Raw genomic sequence first — 24395 nt, 5'->3', positions numbered from 1 at the left:
TTGCTGGCAGGGACCTTGAACAGCCACAGAGTTGTGGTGATAAACATGGGTACAGCCAGTATCTCTGCCATGAGGCTGGAAAGCTAAGGAATGGGCTGGATCTAGCTGTCAAAGCCACGGCTCTAGTTCTACCGATATTGTTTGGTAAATTAAAGACTCATATACTCAGAAAAAGAGAGATATGCAGTAAAAGAAAGATTCAAAGTCGAAGAAAACGTCAAAATGGTTTACAATGTGTTGGAAATATATGCAGGCTAAAAGTTAAAGTTCTTAAGGAAAAAAAGGAAGCAGTTGGGTGTGGTAGTACACACCTTTAATCCCAACACTTGAGAGGCAAAGGTAGATTGACCTCTGTGATTTCAAGGGGCAGAAGTGGATTGACCTCTGTGACTTCAAGGTGTGGTGCATACACCTTTAATCTGAATGCCTGGGAGGCAGAGACAGACAGATCTCTGAGTTCAAGGTGTGGTAGCAAACACCTTTAATCCCAGCACTTGGGAAGCAGAGACAGTGGATCTCTGAGTTCAAGGACAGCCTGGTCTAAAGAATTATTCCGGGAAAAAGATATGCAGAGAACGTGTCTCAAAAAATAAAAGTAAAAAATAAACGAAATAGAGGCTAAAATAAAGCTGCACAAAGATGGAAAATACACAGAGAATCTTGATACTGTATACTATTATGCTCTCTTTGAATTGTTTGGATGCTGAGGAAGAAGCAACAGCTGCTAAAAGTTATTTGTTTATAAATGCTGCTGAACTAATCCAAGAAAGATATCTTGAAAATACCTTGACTTCAGAATTTGGATCTAAGGATATGATACTTTGGAAAAGAGATCCTTTTGTTTTTACAGAAAATGAGACCATATGGATTGCTTCTATCCCAATATGGTATGATAGACCACGCCCTCCTGAAAGATTGCTGTGGACACCTTCAAAAAATTACTTCACCCAACTGATGACTGAGATGAACCTGGCACACAGGTTACACCATGAAAGATCTGATTAACAGCGTCCCCATTCAGCAGGAAGCAGTTTGGAGAGAAATAACTACGTCCATATTCCCAAATATTGTTTATAAATCTTCTTTTACATTTAACGGGGGATATGATATAGATATGAATAATTTGCATTGATATGGATTTTGCTTTAGTGATTTAAATTTAAGGTCAATTTTGTTATATGTATATGTATTTCTAATCTTGATTAAGATATTGTGATTGTGTAGTTCATTTTAAAAATGTAATGTATAATTAGGAAATATAGGTTGTTAATGGATAGTCATCAAAAATAGTCAAGCTTGTAGTCATGTTAGATTTTCTAGATATATAGAGATATATTTAAGTTAAATAGGCATTCTTCACATCTTTCAAAGACTACAGAATATTGCATTTTAAATGTTTTAATAACTTAGTGCTTTTCATGACAATGAGACACGTCTGCTCTTGGCAGCACCAATCTACTCCAAGAAGATGATGGGCATCGAAGAGGATCCTTATGGAGTTTGATAGCCATTTGGGCAAGAAACTGCTCTTGCCTGAACTATTGCATAAACTGGACACAGAGAACCTTTAGAGAGAGGACTACTGAACTTGCCTAAAGGTGAGATGATCTTTTGGGGTTCCTGATTCATGAGTCTGTGAGACATTCTACAGGACACAGCAGATACTGACTGAACTGTCTTTGAAATTTCCTGCTTCATGGAAATGTCTCTGGATACTATGTGCCTGAAGGCCGAAGATGGATGCCCCAATGGTACAGAGGAACTTTGGGTGACTGTCCAGGCAGCGAGATGTCTCTAAGTTTTGGAAGTAGCTTACTTCTTGTTCACCTAGGTAATATTATATCCTTTTGGAGTCTTTGATGGAGTTGAAGAATAGATAGTTATAGTTTTCCTTAGTTATGATAAAAGATAAAGTAGATATAAATATTGTAACTGTAATTCTTACTTGATAACTGTCTTGCTATATGTAATTTTGCTATGTTAAAGTTAAAGCCTTCTTTTTTTTTGTTTAAACAGAAAAAGGGGAAATGATGTGGGACAGTGTTCTGTTTGTGTTGATTTCATTCGCTAATAAAGAAACTGCCTTGGCCAGCCCTTAGGTGGGTGGAGTAGACAACAGGAAGAAGGAAGTGAGGTAGATGGCTCAGTCAGATGCCACGCCTCTCCTGAGAGAGAGAGATGCGATGAAGCTCCAGCCCAAGATGGACGCATGCTAGAAACTAAACGGTAAGGCACCACTTCGTGGTGCTACACAGATTATTAGATATAGTTAATTAAGATGTGAGTAAGAGGCTGAAAATAATGGGCCAGGCAGTATTTAAAAGAATACAATTTGTGTGTTGTTATTTCGGGGCATAAGCTAGCTGGTGGCCGGGAGCCGGGCAGCGGGAAGCCGGCCCACAGCCCTGTCACTACAGTGGGTTTTTCAAGATAGGTTTTTTCAATAGCTATGGAGCCAGTCCTGGAACTCACTCTGTAGACCAGACTGGCCTCAAACTCACAGAGATGTGCCCGCCTCTGCCTCCCCTCCCCCCACCTACCCCCAGAGCTGGGCTTAAAAGGCATGCACCACCACCGCCAGGCCCTTGAATTTGCGGTACTCTCAATGAATGTCTGGACTAGAGAGGAGGCAGAGCTGGAGGTAAGAGGTAGTCTGAAATACTGCCCACTCTCCCACCTGTCTTTCTACCCCTACTCTGAGGAGTCCTGGGCCTCTGTAGGCCTTCTTCCTGACATGGGAGCTGGCTGATGTTACCTTGGTTTCTAGGCTGGAAGGAGCTTTGTGGGGAATGGGAATCCCCTGCACAAAGATTTCCACTTCCTGCGCCACTGTTTCTCCTCTTTGACCTTACAGTCTCACAATGTCGGGGTCTTAGCTCCAGGACGAGCTGCTGCTGTTTCGTGTTTAATGAGGCTAGAGACACCACCTTACAGTGGGGAGCTTCTTCTGCTCTCACACCTCTAGCAGTCTGGACTTCAGTTTGGACAGCACAGTATTGACGGGAGGGAACTGAGGCACTTCTACTGAATGTCAGAGGTCGCATGGTGGGACTTAAGTGAGAATGTTCTCGGGGAAGCTCAGGAACTACACTGAAGCCATAAACAGTTCCCTAACAGTCAATACAAGATGGGGAAACTCTTTCTGTGCTGCAGTTGACTTTGTCTGATTAACTTTATGAGCTAAGTTTGTTTTTAGTTTATCTATTTATTTTTAAAAAAGATTTATTTATTACGTAGCCTTGTAGGCCAGAAGAGGGAACAAGATCTCATTACAGATGGTGTGAGCCAACATGTGGTTACTGGGAATTGAACTCAGGACCTCTGCTCTTAAACTCTCAGCCATCTCTCCAGCCCCTAGTTTTTTTTAAAAGAACTACAAGAATACGCTTTGGCACTTATCTTGGTAGAAATTGGATGGGTGTAAATTAGTTGAAAAGACATCAAGTCTTACCACTGAAGGTTAGCTTATAAACAAGTAAGTGTTAGGTGTTTTATTCATTTTGAGCTCATTTTTCAGCAACTACTCCCTGACAACAAAATGCCTTATGTCCAATGTCATTCAAACTTACATGTCCATAATGGCCTTTCTGTGCACAGTTGTAGCAATACACTAATGCTGACTGTCCAGAAGGGGTCGTCGGTCTTCTCGGCGGTCCAGGTTTGGTCTGCAACATAAATAATTGTGAGAGTTTAATACATGTTAGTGGAAAATCCAAAACCTCAACCTTTCTAAAAGAGCTCTTAGGTAAGAGAAGCCTTAGAAATTCTTGGTTTTAGTTTAGTGTGGGGTGGCAGCTGGCTCACACTGGAGGCTGGGAAGCAACAACATGGAAGGGCAGACAGAGGCTCACCAACAGGACAGAGATAGAGGGCTCAAGGCTAAGGAGACAAAGGAGGACTGAAGCCTGGGCTTTAAAGAAGTTTCAAGGAAGGTCTGACCTACACTGCCTAATACAACAGAAGCCTAGCAACATCAGGACAGACATCACCATCACAAGTGCAACCAACTCACAAGAGTCTTCCTGGGGGAATGTGGGAGGGTAGAGTGGGGTGAGGAGTGAAGGGGAGTGCAGAGAAAAGTGAGTTATATAACAAATTTATTAAATTCTACATGTATTTTATGCATTTTCAGTATGCACATTGTATTTCATAATTAGAAATGTTAAGAAACTGAATATAAATTGAAGGGAAGAGTGTATGTATGTTACTATTTTGAGAAGCATGAGCAGGAAAGAACAGGATAAAAGGGGAAGTGTTTAGGAGGAAGAATTAGTTGTTGGTCTCTTAAATGGGAACAATGTGTTCAAAGAGTGCTAGTCTGCCTACTATCATTTTACCTAATGCTACAATGAGGTGGCTTGGGGTGCAGGGGAGGGAAGAGAGGAGCTTTTGATATAGAAAAATAGTATACAGGTGATAAAAATCTTTAAGAATGTTACTTTAGCTTTTATGTCTTAAATGGAAAGCGGGTTGCTAGTTACTCTTTCCGGGGCTGTGACCAAGCAGCTGACAGATAAGGGAGGAAAGCTGTTTGCTGTCCAGGCTCAGTCTAGAGAGACTGTAGTCCATCCCTGCAGGGAGGGTGTGGAGGGGTGGGGGGTATCTCACAGCACAGTAGACAGGAAGCCAGACACACACCCCTTCCAAATGTTTCTCCAAACATGCTCTCCCTTCTACAGCCCCACCACCTCCCAGTCTATTCCAATTCTGATTCTACAATGGGTCAGAGCCAAAAAGCTACCTTCACACACCCAGGCGTGCCTTACTAAGTTCCTAATTGCTGTTAATCCAATCAAGCTAATAAGTCATCTTCAAATTTGAGGAAAAAAAATCTCAACAGTCTTTGCTGCTGAAAATGGCCATGGTACACAAAATGGAATTTACGACTTCAGCTATTATCAGCTAGGATATATGAAAAACACAACTATTCTATAAAAACTAATAGATTTTAACAGGAATATACATAGGTAGGCAAGTGTCACTGTAGTGGTTTAGACTTTTCTTTTAGGTAGTAGAGTAAATTATTACATAGAAATATTTTTCCTAACCTCAAAAAGGTTGTTTTGATATGAAATAAAACTGTAGCTATGAGCATATAGAAAGAAAACAAAACCCAAAGAAATATGGTGATTTTTTTTTTTTAAAGGAAGAAGTTGTTAAAAAGCTATTTATGGTTTGGGCATGGTGGCACACACCTGTAATCCCAGTACTCAGGAGGTAGAGGCAGGAAGATCAGGAGTTCAAGGCCAGCTTCAGTTACACAGCAAGCTCCAGGCTAGACGATGCCCATCTCAGAAAACCAGGAAGAAGAAGAGAAAAGTTAGTGATGTGTATGACCCAAGATGAAGTCTATGAAATACACCGGACTTAGCAGTCAGGAAATTGTAGGTAACTGGAAACTGCTGAAAGCAATTTCCTTTGAGAGGATGGGCAGAAATGAGAGTGCAGTGTTTTATCCTAAGTACAAACCAGTGAAAGAAATCTGACTGGGGATGGAAGGGGCAGGGAGCAAGTAGACTAGAACCCAAGTCCGAGGATGACTCCATCAGTGAGACGGTCAGAGTCCTGAGCGCAGGGCCAGTGTTTGCAGACGGTGTCAGCAACTCACTAGAAACAGTAACTGCAGAATCCATGTAGATACTGCCCTAAGGTCTGGTATCTGAGAAGTCGGCAACACAAAAATCACGGCTTATATTCCAGTGAGGGAAGGCAGACAAACCAAACAACTCCACCCCTCACAGACATACATGTTTGCACAAACAAAATATCCAACAGTGGTAAGTAACGTGGACTAAGACAGTGAACGAGTCACTGCTGATGACTAAGACTGATTTGCTGGCAGGGACCCTAATTTGGGAAAAATCAGGCATCTTAATGTGCTGACTGACTGACTATTCTTTGCCAAGTTCCAAGGCAGATGTAAAAAATACCCATACATCGAAGCAGAGCAAGTGAAAGAGGAGGGGTCATCTAAATCCAAAGGGGGCAATGTTCCATCTGTGTGTTAAGTGGCATGGAAAGCCAGCAAAGGACTGGAAACTAATGGTAGACAGGGACTCAGCAACCAGTTGGCAACTTAGCAGGGTACGTATTGGATGATAAATGGCACAACCAACCTCCAGAACAGTAAATGCTCTCTTAAAAGGTACTCTTGAAAGTGGCTCTCTTGTTTATGCAGACATACAGCATATTCTATCACTGAAGCAGATGGGCTTTACAGGGTGTCCATTTCTAGCTCCACCTGCATAATCTATGGATGATTAACAGAGCCTTATAACTGGCCTCGAGGCCCTATCTCAATACAAGGTCATTTTTCTGGCTTGTGACTCAGAACATGACCACTTCTCAATCTAAACTCCTGTAACAATGTCTCTTCTCACTCAGTACAGATCAAGAGTCTTATAGTGGGTCACATTTTTCTCTCCCTGTAACCTTGCTGCATGCTTGGTATGTCTCATCACCTCACTGGCCTCTCCAGTGTTCTCTGAACACTCCACACAAACATCCTTCCACCGAGTTTAGCACCACTGTTCCACACCAGGATAGCTGCTCTCCAGATACAAGGTGGTCATTATCCTGGTAAGGCCGCCAAGTGATGCTCCCTATACCCCTGCCCTTTGAAAAACAAAACAAAAATTATCCCCTTCAAAATATGTCACATCTGATAAACTAAACAGTTTGTCTATCCACCAGGCAAGGGAAAAGTTACCCACTGTTGGACCCACCTCCTGGGGCAGGGCCAGTCGCTGGCTGGATTCAGGAAACACGACAAACGATGAGCCAATGTTTCCGCCCCACAGAGGTGTGGCGCTTAACTCACAGAAAAAGCTTATGAATTTTAGGTACTGTTAATAAAAAATAGAGACTTTGGGAAACTATTAATTTTTTTATATCTCTAAGGGCAAACCTATAAAATTATATCATAAGTTAAAAAGCTTGAAGAATTATACGGTTTCCTTGTTATTTCTCTACTTCATGTTGACAATACGGCACATACTTGGAAAACCAGGAAGGAATAGGTGATGCAGAGAGAAGAGGAACTCAGTCTTCTAGTACCAGAGATGAAGAGATGTTTCTTAAGTCAAGATTTGAAAGCATGTTTCATAATGACAATTGCTATTTCATTTAGAGAATAATATCAAATATAGCCTCAAAGTTCATCTATGCCTTTGGATGGGGCACAAACATTTGATGTTCATTCAACTGAACAATGTCACTAGTTAAAAATTTCCATTATTACTAATAAAAATAGCAGTAATATATTGTTATGAAATTCTACACTGTTTCACAATAATTAATTAGTAAATGACTTGACAAACACTATCTACATGCTCTCATTTTGATAACTAGCATGTACTAGGACTTAATAGGAATGAAATCAGCCTAGATCTTACCTAATTAGAGCACACTTCTGTACTAGAATACAGTAGTGAAAACTCAATAATGACTTTCACTGGACAAGTCTTTATACCAAGATTAAATAAAAATCTTTAAGCTATTTCAAGTGTTGGAAATATAAAATTTTGACCCAATATTTATGCCTTAGAACATGTTGCCCACCCCCTCCACTCTTACACTTAAAGAGTAAGGGTTTTACTCTTTAGCCATGGTTGTTTGAAACTATGTAGACCAGGCTAGCCTCAGACTCCCAGAGATCCACCTGCCTCTGTGGTCTGAGTGCTGGGATTAAAGGTGTGCAGTACCGCTTCTAGAGTATTTCTTTATGTTAAATTAACACTAAAGTCCGACTTAAAGCAGAGTGTGTCAGCAGCTCTAGATCTGGGGTTGTCATTTGGGCCTGCCCTACTGACAAAGGGTTATGTGAGGGAGTGAACACAGCTTTGTTAAGACTGTCTGAAAGTAAGAATGTATCTAAAGACTGCCCCAGTGGATACTAAATGAACTATTTATGAAAGCAGGCTTTTTTTTTGGTTACAGACATTTAAATAATCTATATTTGTAGGGTGATATCTTGGAGATTACTTTACTATCAATATATAGAAGTAATAACCTGGTAGATAGCATTACCTATGAAAGGGCCATCCCATCTGCTATTCTTGCTGAAAGCTTTTCATGCACCAGTAAACTCAGTAAATATCAGAAGATAAAGCATAAGCCTACCACGCCATGGATTTACTCCTAATGTCTCCTCAAAGTGCAGCTCGATGCAACGATTACAAATGATTTTCTTCTAATGTCACTTTACATAACCCTTTTTTCTGCATGAATAGTTAGTGCGGAATGAATGAATGAATGCCATTAAAACAGTTAATCATTATCTGGGACACTGGCCTTACTCCCTTCACCACTAAGAATCTCCATGACAAAGGCCAAGAGATCAAAATGCTAGAGCTGCCTCAGTGTCCTATTTCTAACAGTAATTTTTTATGCAAATGAGCCTGCTGGGCATCTCCCTCTGTGACCTTGGGCTGCCCTTATCTAAACTGACTTTGATCCAATGAGGGCTTACACCTAGTGGAAGCTCATTATTATACAGGATATGCAATCAATTTTACTAATTAAAGAGAATTTTCTACTCTTGTGACTGAAAAATAGATTTATTTTATAATCATACATATGCTCAAAGACAAGACCATATGTTTTTATTTATCAAGACAGTTTTCATATGAACATACTTTAAAAAGCATACTAAATGGCTGCAGTAAATATATGCAAAACCAAATACAACACTGAGAAAAGCAGAGATTGGTTCAATCTTTCTGAATATGTTACATTTGCATGTATACCTCTTAAATTGATGTAATTTTCATATTTGAGAACAATCATTCATTCCAACTATTTATAAATACTTTTATTCTTTCAACAAACTAATAGCCCTTGCCATAATACTGATATTTTAAAAACCCAATCCACAAAATTAAACTCTCAATAAGAAGCTATCCCAAACCAAAGGGATACTCTTATTCAAAGTCCATTAGCTGGAATCTATTTGACATTTGAGCAGAAAAAGTTTGAATAAATTTAAATACTTGTTTCCTGGTAGCATTCTGACTTTTATTACCTGCCCAGTAATGAGGAGAGGGCTCTTCTTAGTGTTTTGTTTAGTTTATAGTGAGTAGGTAGGGAAGAACATTCTTAGGGAGAGTATCACTGTCATCATCATCTAGGGCAGAGAGGAAAGGAAGGCAAAACTTTAAAAGTTGGGCAAGCCCTTTTTTTTCTTTGTGGAAAGCAGGGTTGAATCTGTGATGAAGCTACAGCTGGGAACCCATGTACTGGCAGTGTGCAGGCTAACACTTTTTGCTGTTGCTGTCTCTGGAGGTGGGTCCTCCACCTGTGACCTCAACTCCAGGCCTGTGTCCATCATGATTTGGACAAGGCTTTCTCTTGGTCCATGTTCTGGCAAATATTGACAGTATTACTTTCTTTGAGGATACGGGGAGAATTATTTGCCCCAAGCTATTATGTTTCTCTTATGAAGGTTTTAATTTTTTTCTTACTGAAAATAATAGCTATTGCATCATAGGAGACATTACTATTAAGTTTTCTATACCCTTAAAAAGCGTTGAAAGTACTACATATAGTAATACACATTTTTTTTGTGTATTAAAACCATTCATATACCCAACAGACTCCCAATTCATTGGGTAATTCCTTAATTAGGCAGATTTTTCAAACATGTATTATGGACACAACAGACCGGAACGTCTCCTTTGGAGCATTTTCTAGTCTATCGGGTGATTACATCATTAAGCCGCACATGCTACGTAGAAAAATCCTTATGAAAATTCATGAAAAAATGTACAGCACATCATTAGCATGCACCAGGCATGTATGCTTTTGATAGTTTTCTGCTTAAGAAGAAACCTACATGAAGTAATTAGTCAAGGTCAGGACAGTATGAGACTGGTACCAGACTGGCAAAAAAGAAAATTACAAAAAACTTATACTGCTCATGGTTTAGCTGAGAGTAATTTACTTTATTGGAAAATTGGATTCTTGAACAATGTTCACCTGAATTACAGCAAAGTAAGAGTGTTGCTTTATTGATTTGATATTTCCAATATACATCTAACTTCCTTCCTACTGCTTGTGTGGACAGCCTTAAGTTTTACAAAGTCATGGGCTGAAAGGATGCAGTGACTGATGGTAAAAGCCAGTTGTTACTTGAGGCCTCGTACTAGCAAAAGTCTTCATTGTATGTAATCAAGAGTTTAAGGTATCACATGGGTGTATTGTTTCTCAGTAAATAAAAACTGTTAAAGTAAAGTGAATATGTATAATATTGGCATAGATTTTAGTGGGGAGTTTCATATACATACCATTAGGAAAGCAATAGATTATACCTAAAAGTTTTGTAAGAAGGAACTACTAAACTGACCGCTTCTCAATCTTTCTGTAAATGATGCACTTCCCACTAAAAAACCCCAACAAAAACAAAACGAAGCAAAAAGCTGAGTACTTGGAGAACAATGAGCATATGCAAGACAGTAAGGAGCCCAGCAGCACTCCCTGAGTGCCCCCAATCTTCCTGGCTTAAAAAGCATCCCAATTTTCTCTGAAGGTAGTGGCGTTTATTCACTGGGCCATGGCTAATTTTACATGGAATGCAAAAATGTTAGTTTAGGTTTAATTTACCACCCTATTTAAATATTTCCAATGTAGCTCTCCAACTGCAGAGCTATCCCTCCGTCTATTTTAATTTTAAAGTAAGTTAGCATAGGGCTTCCTTCTTAATCCCCAGAGACTACCTACATAGTGACACAGACACACACATTTATGACGGCAACATAAATGCTCTTCTGAAGTAATGTGCAACATTAAGTGAAAATCGTTTCCTGGAAAGATATTATAGGTATCTATATTTTATTTGCCATCTTAAACATATCTGGGTCTTTATGGCCTTATTTTAAAAATGTATTTCCTTTTTATATTTCCTGGTGCAAATGGACTGCATAAATAAGCAATGTGCTATGAGGCTTCAGACCAGCCGATAAAACCTTTCAATTTTCATGCCAGCTTCTTCTTTTGTAATTCAAATCTGCCTGGAAACTGGCAGCTCTGAAAACTGAAACAAGCACTGCCACAAATGCCTTGTAATGCTATCGACCTTGTCTGCCCATGCAGTGAGAAAGGGGGTGCCTATGTGTCTGCAGCCATCCAGATAACACAACTCATTTTTTTGGGGGGGGGGGGCACGAGGTGGGGATAACAGAAGCCAGCCCCAGACTGCACCAAAAGCAGTCATTACCAGGCAAGCTGGAGAATAAGTCTCTTCAAAATACACAGTGCATTTAAAAACCATATATGAGGCTGAGCCACTGCTGTCATTACCAATTTTAATTTAGCTCCTTCAGTTTGCCAGTCAGATAAACTCTTTAGTGCAGTTTTTTAATCTATTTGCCACATTTATGTTTAAGATTATAGTAATATGGGTAGGAGAAGGAATCACTTTTAGGGGAAATAAAGAAATAGATCCGCTTATCGGCACCCATCAGAAAGTTCATTAATCAGCTGGGCTTTGTGCCCTCTAAATTGAAAGGTTAAATAATCCTCTCAGGAATATTTTTCAGCCCCTCCGCCAATTGTCCGGAGAGGAGCTGCCATTCATAGCACACGGGATCAGTGACAGGGTATCTTACCACTGTTTGGACCCCAAACAATGACGGACAAATGGCCTGGTTTACAAAGAAACCTTTTAGTACACAGATGGAAAGGACCACAAGCTTTGATGTAGGGGAGGGTTGAGGAGGGCGTGGAGACAGGATATAAGGGAAGGGACAGAAAAGAATACATACATGTATGAATTCACAGACATTTTATCGACAGCTTTACTGTAGTAGAGTGTAAGTCATGTTAAATATATATCTTTCAACCATATGAAATGCTTAAACCTCCACTGATAATTGTAGATTAGAACCATAGCTCTATTGCATTTATTAGTTAATACATGGGGACCCAAACAAATTCCAAGCTTTTGATTTTGACTATAACTCCATATGACTTCCCCTCCCAAGCCTGCTTATTCTACTGAATCCTGTTAGCTATCAGTAACACAGACAGAAAATTTCACAGCTTCAAGGACCTGCTCAAGGCAGCCTTGTTGTTTTATTTTTAAGTTACATTTTTAAAATTTAAGTTTTTATTTCATATCTGTGAGTATTTTGTCTGTACTTATGTCTGTATACTACTTGTATGCTTGATGCCCACAAACACCAGAAGAGGGTGTTGGGTCCCTGGAACTGGAGCTATAGATAGCTCTGAGTCACCATGTGGGTGCTGGGAAACAAACCCAGGTCCTCTGGACCACTGAGTCATCTTCCCAGCTTTGGTCTTTTGTTTTTATGTTGCATTCTATCTTAAAATAAGGAACATGGACCAGGAATGAATGCCCTTTGGAGGACAGATACCACACATATCAAGAAAGTGCCTAATTTGGCATTGCATTTTTTTTCTGAACCCATACACAGCTGGGAGACTGCAGAGCTCAGGCAGCTCTCATATTTTGTGATGATCTCTGACAGTGTTACCCTGGTAGATTATCTTATGAAAGGACCCCTCTCTTCCTTGTATAAGACGCTCTAATTGCTGTGAGCTGTATGCTCTCATATTATTCTCACTGTAAAGATTTATATACTTGGCTTACAGTAATGAGTCATAGGACATTGAAGTTATGCTAAAAATTAAGCACACAGTAGCTTAATCCATGTATCTCAAAGTGATATCATCACTTATCTCCCCCCTCTCCCTTTCTTGCTTCTGTTTTCTTTAATGCTGGGGATGAAACCCAGCGCTAAACATGCACTGCATTTTTATGTATGATATGGACTTTACATGGTCATTTTTATAGGAAAGGAAGTAACTTAAATCTTTTGTGATCTAATCTTAAATGTTTTTATGCTGGTTTTTAGGTAAATCAAATTAAGAAAACAATTTGTTTACTGTACTTAATTAAGAGTTACTCACCTAAACTGGGCGTGGTGGCGCACGCCTGTAATCTCAGCACTCATGAGGCTGAGGCAGGAGGATCTCGAGTTCCAGGCCAGCTTGGGATATAGCGATTCCAGGCCAGCCTGGGCTACATAGGAAGACCCTGTCTTGGAAAAAAAGAAAAAAAAAAGAAGTTACTCACCTACATTTTTTTTGAAACAAGTAAGACAAGTATAAATAATAAGAAAAGGAGAACGGCTTGTAAGTACTGTAACTCCAGTAACTGTAAGAAGGAAACATTGTTAGGAGACCAAGAAGAAGCTGTTACACTCTCCTCACCTTGAGCAGAGACCCTGCAGCAATCTGCAAAGTCTGGGCTATCCCCAGAGCCCATCTCAAGGTGAGGTGCTGCACGGAGCTTACCTGGTTTACATGCTATGAGCAGAGCTGTGAAGTCCGGCAGACACCTCACTGTGTGCAGGCTCACACTGTCCTGAGAGGCACTACCACCATTTCCAGACCAAGAGCTGAGGCTCTTCTGCATCAGACATTTTAACAACAACCTCTGTATACACTACATGAAAGAATCATACTTGAACCAGAGTACAGCCCCAGGTAAGCATTTTTTTCCTTATCTTGTGGTACAGAACATTAACTCATTGATATGCCTGCCCTTCTGTCCAAATTTCATAGCCTATATTTTTCAAAACACGTATAGTACAACTGTAAGACAAAGGAATTGTCAGAGATCTAAGACATACAAAAACAGAGACTTTTATTTTATAAACAAAGTTAACACACAGCCCCAAACTTAGTTCTCCTAATTGCAAGTATCTGTATAGAAGCATATTCATAGAAAGTAGGTATTTAGCTGGCAATGCCTGTAATCCTTGATCTTTGGAGGCTGAAGTAAAACAATCAGTGGTTCAAGGCCAGCCCAGGCCAGCCTCATAAAAGAAAACAAACAAAAACCTTAAGTGGGTATTTATAAGCATAGAGAGATTACAAATTATAAAGATGGTCTTATAATAATACATCTAGTAGATAGTTATAATTATGTGTGTGCACATGTACATGCATAATAGAAATAATGTACACACACACATTTAAAAAAATAAAGAAAATAAAGCTGGGCATAGTAGTTTATGCCTGTATTTCCAGCAGTAGGAGGCTAAGGCAGGAGGAACTGCCTGTCTCAAAACAAAATTAAAATAATCTGCTGGCCTTACCAGTAACTGATGTTATGTGTTTGTATGTATGAATTATTTTCATAAATACAGATTTCTGAATTCTCATATTAAATAATTCTTGTTTCTGAAAAAGGATCCATTCATATATTGATAAACTAGTTAAGGTGAAGGTACAACTTAATCTTGTGTACATGCACGCATGTGTGTAAGTATGCATATATGTAAATATATTTGGATTATATAAGTATATTTGGATTATATACATGCATGCATATAAATATATGTCTTCAAGCTTTAATTGTTCAATGCCATACAACTTTGTAGCTTTTTTCTTCATATAAATTACTGACATTACTTAAAGGCCAATCCTCAAATATCTGGAAGAAATACTTACAAATGTACAAATTCACATATAATTCCCTCGACTTTCCAATACATGAGGGAGTTAAGTGACCAATGAATTTAAAGCTTAAAGTCAGATCAATCCGAGCAGTAATTCGTAAATCTTTAGTCACTTAAAAGAGTACTTCTGAAATCTTACAGTCCTCTTGTTTATTACAGGAGCCTGTGTGGTAACAGAGCAGCTCTGGTGCAGACACTGCTCATGGAGAGGTCAAGGGGTACTTTCCCAGTCGTCAAAGAACTGACCTGCACTCCTAAAGACTATGCTGATCCTAATTATACTTAATAACGGAAGGAACACTTTTTGTTACTTCCATTTTGTTTGTGTGTATACCTTATTTACATTTATTGTTGCACTGAAATACCCAGAGAAACACACGAGAGTCAGTTACTTGGTAATATACTTTTAAGGAATGTATAAACCATCTATTATATGAAAAATAGCCACTCAAATATGCTAAAATTATACATTTCTCTGTTCTGATGTGTACCCAACCTGACAAAAAATTGCTTAACATTTCATATTAGAAAATTATAATTTCTGGTATTAGATGGTATATGGTGGGCAACTGTAAGCTTGAGAAAATTTAGTTTAAGGGTTTTGTTTTGTTGATATTCATGTTCATCGTAAAGTGGCATTCTTTCAAAGTGCAGAGTTCCCAGTAAAAAAGAATAGTTTTCTTGGGATGACATGACTCCTATGTATTTTACTAAGGAGACATAAAAAAAAAAAATCAATATATGTGCCACATATTAAAATGTGAACTCCTAGAAATGGAATTTTATTGCTATATGTTTAATTATTAGCAACTCCTTTCTACAGTGATTAAACATAATTCATTTGTAAGTAAACGTGAACACAATGGGGAGGGGAAGGAAAAAAGATAACAAAATGTCTGAGTGTAACTTTCTACCTTTCTGTTATCCTCAGGAAAAACAGTATAGAAAAGGAATAACCACAGATTTCTTTCAAGTTTTAAGCTCGTCTGGTGAATACCTAAGTCCTCAGTATGCTGGTCATTCCCTCCAGCCATTATGGAACAGGCCAAAGGGAACAGAGACCTTTTCGAAAATTAAATGAAAAAAGAAGTTACAAACTATAATAGATCTTCAGATTAAGCTAATCTTTAGATTATCTAAAAAATGAACAAAAGTATGAAAGCTAATGGTGAGGTGATTACAGACATTCAGAAAGGGGCAAAGCACAGGTGTTCATAAGTCAAAGCACGGGGACAGCAATGCACGCTGCCCACAGCCTCACCCTTTCAGATGCCTTGTATCTACATCACAATCACCACCATTAAGTCTTCAAATATACTCATGTAAGAACAAGCCTGTACAAAACATATCATTGATTTCCTGTCCAAGTTAAATTATTTTGAATTAAAATATTAAAATTCAAGTATGTTGAAAAATCTCTAAAGTAATGGATACCTCATTTTCCTTCAAAAATAAGAAAATATTAATATTATTACTTCAATAAAATATAAATTATTTTATTGAACCCTTAACTCAAAAATCAAACGTGTTTATGACTTGAAGAAACATGAAAGCAAAAAAAATGAGCATAGTAGTGTGCAGCGCCCACACTTCCCCTTCCCTTTACAGGACAGCTTTAGAAAACTGCTTTTTGGTGATTTGGCAAATTATATTTTTATTTTAAAATGAATCTCATTTATTGAGATCAAAAATTCCAGGTTCTACCCTCTTTGAAAGTGCATTTTCTAATTGCTTTCAACGATTAGTTCTGCCATGTCTGTAAAATACTTAAATTAATTTTTTAAATGTAATTACCTTTTATATACTAACTTAAAAAATGATAAGACTGACATAAAAAATCTATCATAATCTTGATATTAAGTGCAGAGCAAATACTTAAAATATTAAATACTAATCTATTTCTGATAAAATGTCCATGTGAAAAAACTTAAAAAATTCTGTCACTGTTCAAATGTATTTCCTATCTGTTATCACTGAAGTCATCAATGCTTTTTAAAAAAATTATTGGTGCTGTTGGTATTGAAGTTCAGTGGCAATGCTCATACTTGATGTACGTAAAGCTCTGGGTTCAGACCCAGTACCAGAAAACAAACAAACAAACAAACAAATCGTGTTATTTAGATGCCAAGCGACTAGAAGGAAAGTAAAGCCGTCTGGCTGTGTAGAGCCCGTAAGGCCCGTCAATCACCTAAACACTACAAAGGGAGCACATGCCTTCTCAAGCTCCAGACCACACACGCATTAACTTTAGCACCGTGTCAGTGTTTAAGGGGGTTTTAAATAAAACTGAATCTTTGAAATTTAACATATATAGTATCTCAATAGCAATACTTAGTTAATCAAAACACTGACTAGAATTTATATGAGTTCTCTTGGTTCTGGGAGTTGGTAAAGTAGATTGAACTACCAAATGATTTTATAAGGGCTGTTTATGATAATCTCTCTGTCAGGCCCTTAAAAATGGTAACTTTTTTTTTTAATAGTGAGAACTAGCCCTCACTCTATTTTGGAATGGACAGTTCTAAAGATAATGCCCAGCCAATCTATTTTCTTAAACACACACCTGGGCTGTTTGACTTACGAACATGTGCAAACATGCACAGGAAAAGAACAAAGCCTTCCCAGTTAAGCAGTGTGTGGACAGTGTTAACCCGGTGGGCAGGGCTGCTTAGACAGCTAAGAGGCTTTCAGAAAGTCACCCAAGACTCCTAACACATCCAACCAAAAGGAAGTTTCTTAAAAAAAAAAAAAAAAAAAAAGAAATTCTCCATCGAGACTGACTTTTAAAAATATTTTGCGTTTTTTATTTTAAGTTATCTTTAAAGAAAAACATGGCATTTTAGCATTAGGGAGTTAAAAATTGTTATTTACCCCTCCTTATACCTCAGTCCCAAGATAAAGAGAATTAAACGGCTGTAGCTTCAGAACCTACACTCACTTCCCCGTTCCTTCCTCCTGGACTGTAGAACAGCGGCCCTAAAGTTAGTGTTAGTCTGTTGCCATTGGGGTAACATTCTGTAGCGTACGGCTTTAGGAGGCAAGCTCTGATTTGGTGTAAAATTCACACTGAAAACTCAGAAAATATACTACTACTACTAAGTTGGTGTTTCCAGATAAGGAGAACGAAATGGACAGCTGTTTACTGCAGTCTGTAGGATATACTCTTGCCATTCGGTGGGTTCAGGGTCTTGATTACCAGTAAATCCTGACCATAAGCTCCCCTGGGCCAGAAAGGAAGCAAGGAAATTCATTTCTCTTCTCTACTGCACACTTAATAAATACTTCCGTTTTTAAAGTGTAAATTCTAACATTCCAAACATTATGAATAAACATTTAAAACTTAACACTTAATTACATTTCCTTCCTTAGTCTGAAACTTTTTGTTAAAATAAGAAGCAGTAAGATTGTAATACATTTTAAGTCCATACAAAGAAGTCCAAGGACAAAATTAAACATAAAAGGTCCATTAACCTTTTTGGTTTTTAATACATAGAGCCTCCAAATTAAAATTTTCCGATTACTTTTTAAGTAAGCAGGTTAAGAATGGCCACTGCATGTCCAATTTTAGTTCTAACAGGTAAAGGTCTTGGTCAGAACTCTGTTGGTGCCACATCAGCCTGGGGTTTTTACTATGGCATACAGAATGAAGAGGTGAGAGAAGGGGCTTTCTTTCTTGACAGGGTGTTATTTGAATGAAGAAAAAGAATACTTAAAGTCAAGGCTGCTAACAATCTGAAGGCAGAAGTTTCAATGTAAAGAATAGGATTATATGATTAAAACATTTAAAAACTTCTAAACACTTCTTAGGAAGTAAAAGTATTAGCTATTGCAAGAAATTACATAATTGTTAAGCAATTTTCCCCTCACATATGTGTCCAGATCAACAGAGATATCACCAGGTATGACTTTTATTAATCACTGAGGTACACAGAGAACAGCAGTGAAGCCACGTGCTGTGCTGGGTGTGTGTTTAAAATCTTATCAACATGCTTTTTTGGAATGATGGACTTGCCTTTTATTAATGAAGTCAGGTTTGTTTTTTTAAAAAGCTCTATTTAGGCACAATCTGTTGGAGATTTCATTTTACCCTTGATGAAATTACTAAAAATAATGAACACTTCTCTTTTGTAATTTTATTTGACAATATTTTAAGGAAGTTTTGAAATTTCACAAGTCTACTTATGTTAATTAACACTGCCATCCTTACATGCTTGTAAAAGAGAGGCTTCCTAGACAGGCCCGGTGTTGTGGTTGCTCAAAGTCTGCTTGTTCTGGAAATGAGCTTCCAGTTTCACCAGCTGCGAACCACACAGCAGCATGTGGAAAAGCACTCTATGTAGACAGTTTCAAACTGAACTTTTAAAAATAAATTTAACCCTGAAGCACAGTTCCCTGGGGTTAGAAAAGAAAGGAGCACACCACAATGAACTGCATACTATTCCATAGTTTTAAGGGGGCTGGCCGAAATGAAGACACAGTAGCAGTTCAAACCTAGTTCCTTCTGTGACCACTGCTGTGATTGATGCCATATTCACATGTGAGGGCTACTCTGAGTCAATAGATGGCAGTCCATCGCCTAGTAAAAGGGCTGAAGATGCGAAAATCGGCATGCAGCTTGCTTTCACTCACTATTTAATACTGCTTAATTATAGGCAGGGATTCACATATTGTTCATATACTGATAAGGCAATTTAATAATTAGAAAATGATATATTTTAGATTGACTGATAAAGTATTTACACAATTATAAGCATAGTAGTGTTACAGTTATTCTTGCATAGTAATTCAGTGTTTATTAAAACTTGGTGAATTACAATCGTTACATTAATATTTTCTGAAAGAAAATCAACCAGGTTTCCAGATATGGAAAGTTTTCAAATTGAATTTGTTATTCTTACAGATAGAATATATTATACTCTAATAAAAATGAATTTATTTTATTTTTATTTTAAAAGATCTGTATTCTTTTTATAACTTGTTTCTAAAATGCTAAAAAATCCAACAAACCTTTAAGTATTTCTGTTACATTTGAAGCTAATTTTTATCCTTTAATAATAGTTACATAAAATTTGTTAGTAGAAAAGCTAACAGAATAAAAGTAAAATCTACTATAATATTATTTAATAAAGACAATGAGTGTAGCTGCACTATTATACAGAGACTCTGTGATCTTGAGAAGTACAAGAACAATTCTGTTCCCCCCGGGTTAGACTGTAAGGGTTTTACTACTATTATGTTGCCAAAGAACTGCGACAATACCACAAACAAAATCTATTGACTGCATTTGTCACATGTATGTATAGAATACATAGACACGTATATGACTTTTATTTAATATAACACTAAAGTTTTAAACAAGCCTACAGATACTATCCGTGGCACTGTGGCCTGGACAGACAATGGGGGAAAAGTCTACCTGTTGGCTCACTTTTTATTTCTATTAAGTGGAAAGCAGTATGTTTTTAAAAAACTATTTTTCTTTTTTCTGACTTGTCTTATTATACACAAAACCATTTATATATTAAACTGTAACAATTATTAATAATGTTGAGTTATTGACTGTATAATTGAAAGCTGTTTCTCAGCGCAGTTAAGACCTGGGAATGAAGAAGCAACAGAGGACCTGCTGACATTGTTTCAGCTGGAGGTCAGAGTGGGCTGACTTCATAAAAATCTTAATAAATCAGAATTGAGTAATTTGACTATTAGGCATGTATTATAAAATATGAACAAGTCAAGAGGGTTTACAAAGGACAGAAGAATTGAACTGCCTATGAATGGTACACTACGTTTTTTCTAATCATTTAAGAATTATCTCAGTCAAAGCAGGAAAATGATAATGAACGATATTGTGCACTGTATGCTTGTGGACCGTGGTAACAACATTCTAAAAGCACTGCATTAGTACACTGCTTCATAGTTTCGAGCATACTTTCCCCTTTAATTTAATGAATGCAGTATCATGAGCCTGAGAGTATCATGATATAATCATTCAATGATGTGAATAATAAAAATCCTTTGAAACCTTTAAAAAACAGAAAAATAAAGGACAGGCAGTGGGCAGGAGAGAGGGAAAGGTGTATTATTGCTTTCTCAGTACAAACTCTCTAGATGTTTATTATCTTGCTGCAGAAGATGCTTGTCTATATTTTATGGTCAGCAGTTCAGAGAAGGGTAAATAGGCTGGGTCCTGGGGAAAATAAAAAGGTGTTTTTACTCACCGTTAGGTGATACTGCCTCCAGATTTCTGGGCAAGCCTGGAAAATAAAAATATTGATCAGCTGGGAGCATGAAACAAGGTACTTTACAGCCTGTTGGTTTTGGCATAACCCAGCATCCACCGGTGTCGGTCACAGGAAAATAAGAAGCTTAACAGAAAGGGTCTGCATTTCAGCTTCAAAAACCTGGCTAGACAGTTTAATTGAATTTTACACTGGTTTAACACACTCCCTGCTATTGTCAGGAAGCCAGTAACAAAGTTTTCCTCTTCTCTTTCTTCTCAGGTTAGAAGTTTGGGGTCTAAGGTGTGATAAAGAGTCATAACTCAGTTAAACTATTAAATCAAGAGCCGTGGTCAAAATCTATAAGACTAAAATACATCTTTTAAAAGAGCATTCTTTGATAGCACTGCAGAAGACAATTATTAAGAGCAAGTGTGTCTAAGAAGCCCTCGTTGTGCTATGTACTTATTTCTAAAGGTTGCTGCTATCTTTTATCTAACCACTGGGTGCTAATTTAAAACTTGATGAACAAGAGAATTAAAAAAAAGACGAGCAAAAAAATCAAAGTCCAAGCCCTTTCTCTTAAGAGTCAAAATTTTACATGTTCATATTTATAAAGAAATAATCTAAAAACAAAACAATAAAGCCTCAAAAATTCCATCAAAGATGAACTTACTGAAATCAGAACAGATAACAACAAAATATTCAGCAACAGCGAGAAACTCAGTAGAGACCCCTCCCTGAGTCACACGTCAATCTCTTCATGGCAAGTTACGACCTTGTTGAGGAAACACTGCCTCTAACAGCACTATTTAGCGCATCAGTTAACCATTTTTGCAGAAATACAATGTTGATGACAGCAACTATGAACAGCAAAAACTCTACTAAAAACACCACCTAAATGATTAGACAAGAGTATAACTCATCTGAAAAAACAAACAAACCCAAACCACATCTTAAGCACTTTAATTAGTCCATGCAATTTTCTGTAGGAAAGTTGTATAAATGAGAATGCCCAGTGGTCAGCTTTCCAGTTTTAATGGCATATTAATAAAATATAAAGTATCTGATAAAAAAAACCCACTACTTACGCCAATGATTTCTGGATAACTAACAAAAGGAAACTAAATTAGAAAATTAAAAGTAGCTCAGGAGGCAAAGACAATGCTAGTACCAGATAAATAATAGCTACCAAGTTGTTGATTACAAAAGTTCTTAAGGATGAAATATACAAAAACTTACATGCAAAGACCTAATGTATGATATATCTTTAAATGCTCATTTCCTACCTTCTAGCATAAGCTTTTTGCTGTGTATATATAATTTGAGTTGGATTACTATAGAGATAAACAAGAAGTTATTTATACATTAGCTATGGATAGTTCTTGATTACCACAGTATCCTCAGAATAATACGGTTGAAAAATCACAATCACTGAGTTGTCATAGACTGGCAGAATGCCACTCTGCCATGTGACCTTTTCTAGTGTAGTAGCAATTTAGTAATAAAAGAAAGAATTACTTGGTTTTTGAACAATCATTTGATTGCTCTGTACACGAAGATGATTACTGATACAGAAATTTAGTAGTGAAAGACTTGAAGCTTCTTTTCTTTTATTAGACAATAGCACTACAATTTAAAAATTCTTCCTGGCTATTTTGTATGTACTTTTATTTAACATTCCTATGCACAGCTTCATTTTACTATTTTAATGAAATAAAATATGCAAGGTTAGAAAAGAGACTTCAAAGGCAGGGTCAATAGGAAGCATACACATTTTAAATATGAAACACAACCGCAATCACTAATCAAAATTTAAAATCCTATATTTTTACATGCTAAAGCTTTGGCAGTTGTTCCGTCTTTCTTCTTTTTTAACATTTCTTACCATCATTCACATACACATATTTTAAAATTTCTTACTAAACACAATGGCAAAAAATTCGGGTTTATATATGTATTGCATGGAAAATTTAGGTGGAGTAAATTAATTTCTAATGGAAGAAGCCAACTATTGCAACTGAAAACTTAAGTCTAATTTATTTTAAAATAAGTTTTAAACCAAATGAGTAGTCAGCTGTGTAGCTCATGAAAAGTGAAAATATAATAAATATAATATATAATATATAATAAATATACAACTGTATTATTACTGCCTTGGTGCTCCCCCTTTACTGACACTTAGGTAGATGGACCCACAGGGTGTCCTTAAGTCACAGAACTGAACACACAGAGCGTACTTGTACATCTGTTTCTGCAATGTGGTACACTGTTTGCCAACTTCTGCCCAACTTGTTTTCCTGTCTATTGTATTTTGGATAATACATGAATAACTGATTGTTATTATTCATAAAATTCAAAGATGTATCAACACAGTTTGCTATGCCAGATGAATTGAGAGTTTATATTGTGCATTTTGACCCATATTGAATTTTATCAGGTGCTAATTATTGTTTTTGAGAACAACGGCTTAGGGCATCTGTTGTTTAATTCCCACTTCCCTATTCTCAAATGCGTACATCAAAGAAAATAAAACACTCAATCTTAAACAGCCCCTGACAGCAGACCAAGACTCAAGTGCTCAACAGACAAGGCCCTTGCCACCAGTTCTCATATTTCCACAACAATGAACAAACACAAAAACAGCACTAAGCGGCCTTTCCTCCTCCTCAGCTCCCCTTGGCCAGTTGTCTGCCTTGTACTAGAGAGAGCCCTTGAACGCAGCCCTGCTGGGAACACAGCACAGGAGAAAGGATTAGCCTTACTAACATGCTAGCATTTGCAAAAGGGAAGAAAAAAAACCCCTCAGTACTGTATTTGGTATATGAATAACCAAAATGTATGAGCTGACAAGAGACCGGGACAGGCCTGTGGCTCCCCGGGAGAAAATGTAGCTGTGATGAGTGACAGGGCTTTCAGGAAATATGTTCACAATCACAGACAGTGAAGGCCATGACCTAGATCGTTTAAGAGCTTGTCTTGTCAAATTATCAAAAGCTTCTTCCTCTCTGAATAAAGAGTGACATAAGTGAGTGTCAGAAAGCTGCAGGCTGACAAGCCAAGCATACAATAACAGAATGCACGTCACATACATGCTGAACACCGCCACTGCTAGCGGCAAATCTTAATGAGAGCGCGGCCAGCCCAGGAGACTTGGGTCCCTGCTGGCACTGCTACTCATCTCACAAAAATCCTTCAGCTCCAAGTCAGCTAGGCTCTGACACGACAACTACAATTACGAAACATAACTTTTTAACAGAATCCTCTGGTGCTTTGTCAAAGCCTCTGCTGTTAAGAGATGGCCCCTTAAGTCACTGTAGCAAAACAAAAGATTTAATAAAACAAGCAATATTCATCGATGGTGAATAGCTTAAATAAAACAAAAACTTAAGAGAATAATTTTGTCTAAAATTTGTTGAACGAGAAGTGATGGCAAGAAAAAGATTCCAGCTTCTGGATCCAACCATCAGCGTAACCTCTCCACACACACATTTACATCGTTTTAGGTCCCTCATTTCAAATGGAGGACCCTATGCTGGAGCTTGGTCAACACACTCCTCTCAAGCCAGCCAATTGTCCAACACTTGGTAATCACTGTGTGTGTATGTGTTCCTCTGACACACAATGTATGTACATTTCCTACTGCATATACACGGAGTATATGTGAGCTAGAATTTATCTTAGGGGATAA

At 37.7% G+C, this 24395-nt stretch overlaps 1 protein-coding gene across 2 annotated transcripts in view; it reads right to left on the bottom strand.

Annotated features, from left to right (window-relative positions):
* Positions 1–24395, bottom strand: part of Zcchc7 (zinc finger CCHC-type containing 7) — a 169065-nt gene that overhangs the window by 6077 nt on the left and 138593 nt on the right. For both annotated transcript variants that reach the window (XM_038346932.1, XM_038346933.1), the window contains exons 6-7: positions 20705–20740; positions 3570–3665 (exon numbers count right to left, since the gene is read on the bottom strand). In XM_038346932.1, the coding sequence (XP_038202860.1) occupies positions 3570–3665; positions 20705–20740 (132 nt within the window). The remainder of the gene's footprint in view (positions 1–3569; positions 3666–20704; positions 20741–24395) is intronic.

Source organism: Arvicola amphibius, chromosome 11, assembly GCF_903992535.2.
Source record: "Arvicola amphibius chromosome 11, mArvAmp1.2, whole genome shotgun sequence".
Classification (NCBI taxonomy): domain Eukaryota; kingdom Metazoa; phylum Chordata; class Mammalia; order Rodentia; family Cricetidae; genus Arvicola; species Arvicola amphibius.
This window is presented reverse-complemented; position numbering and strand designations above follow the sequence as displayed.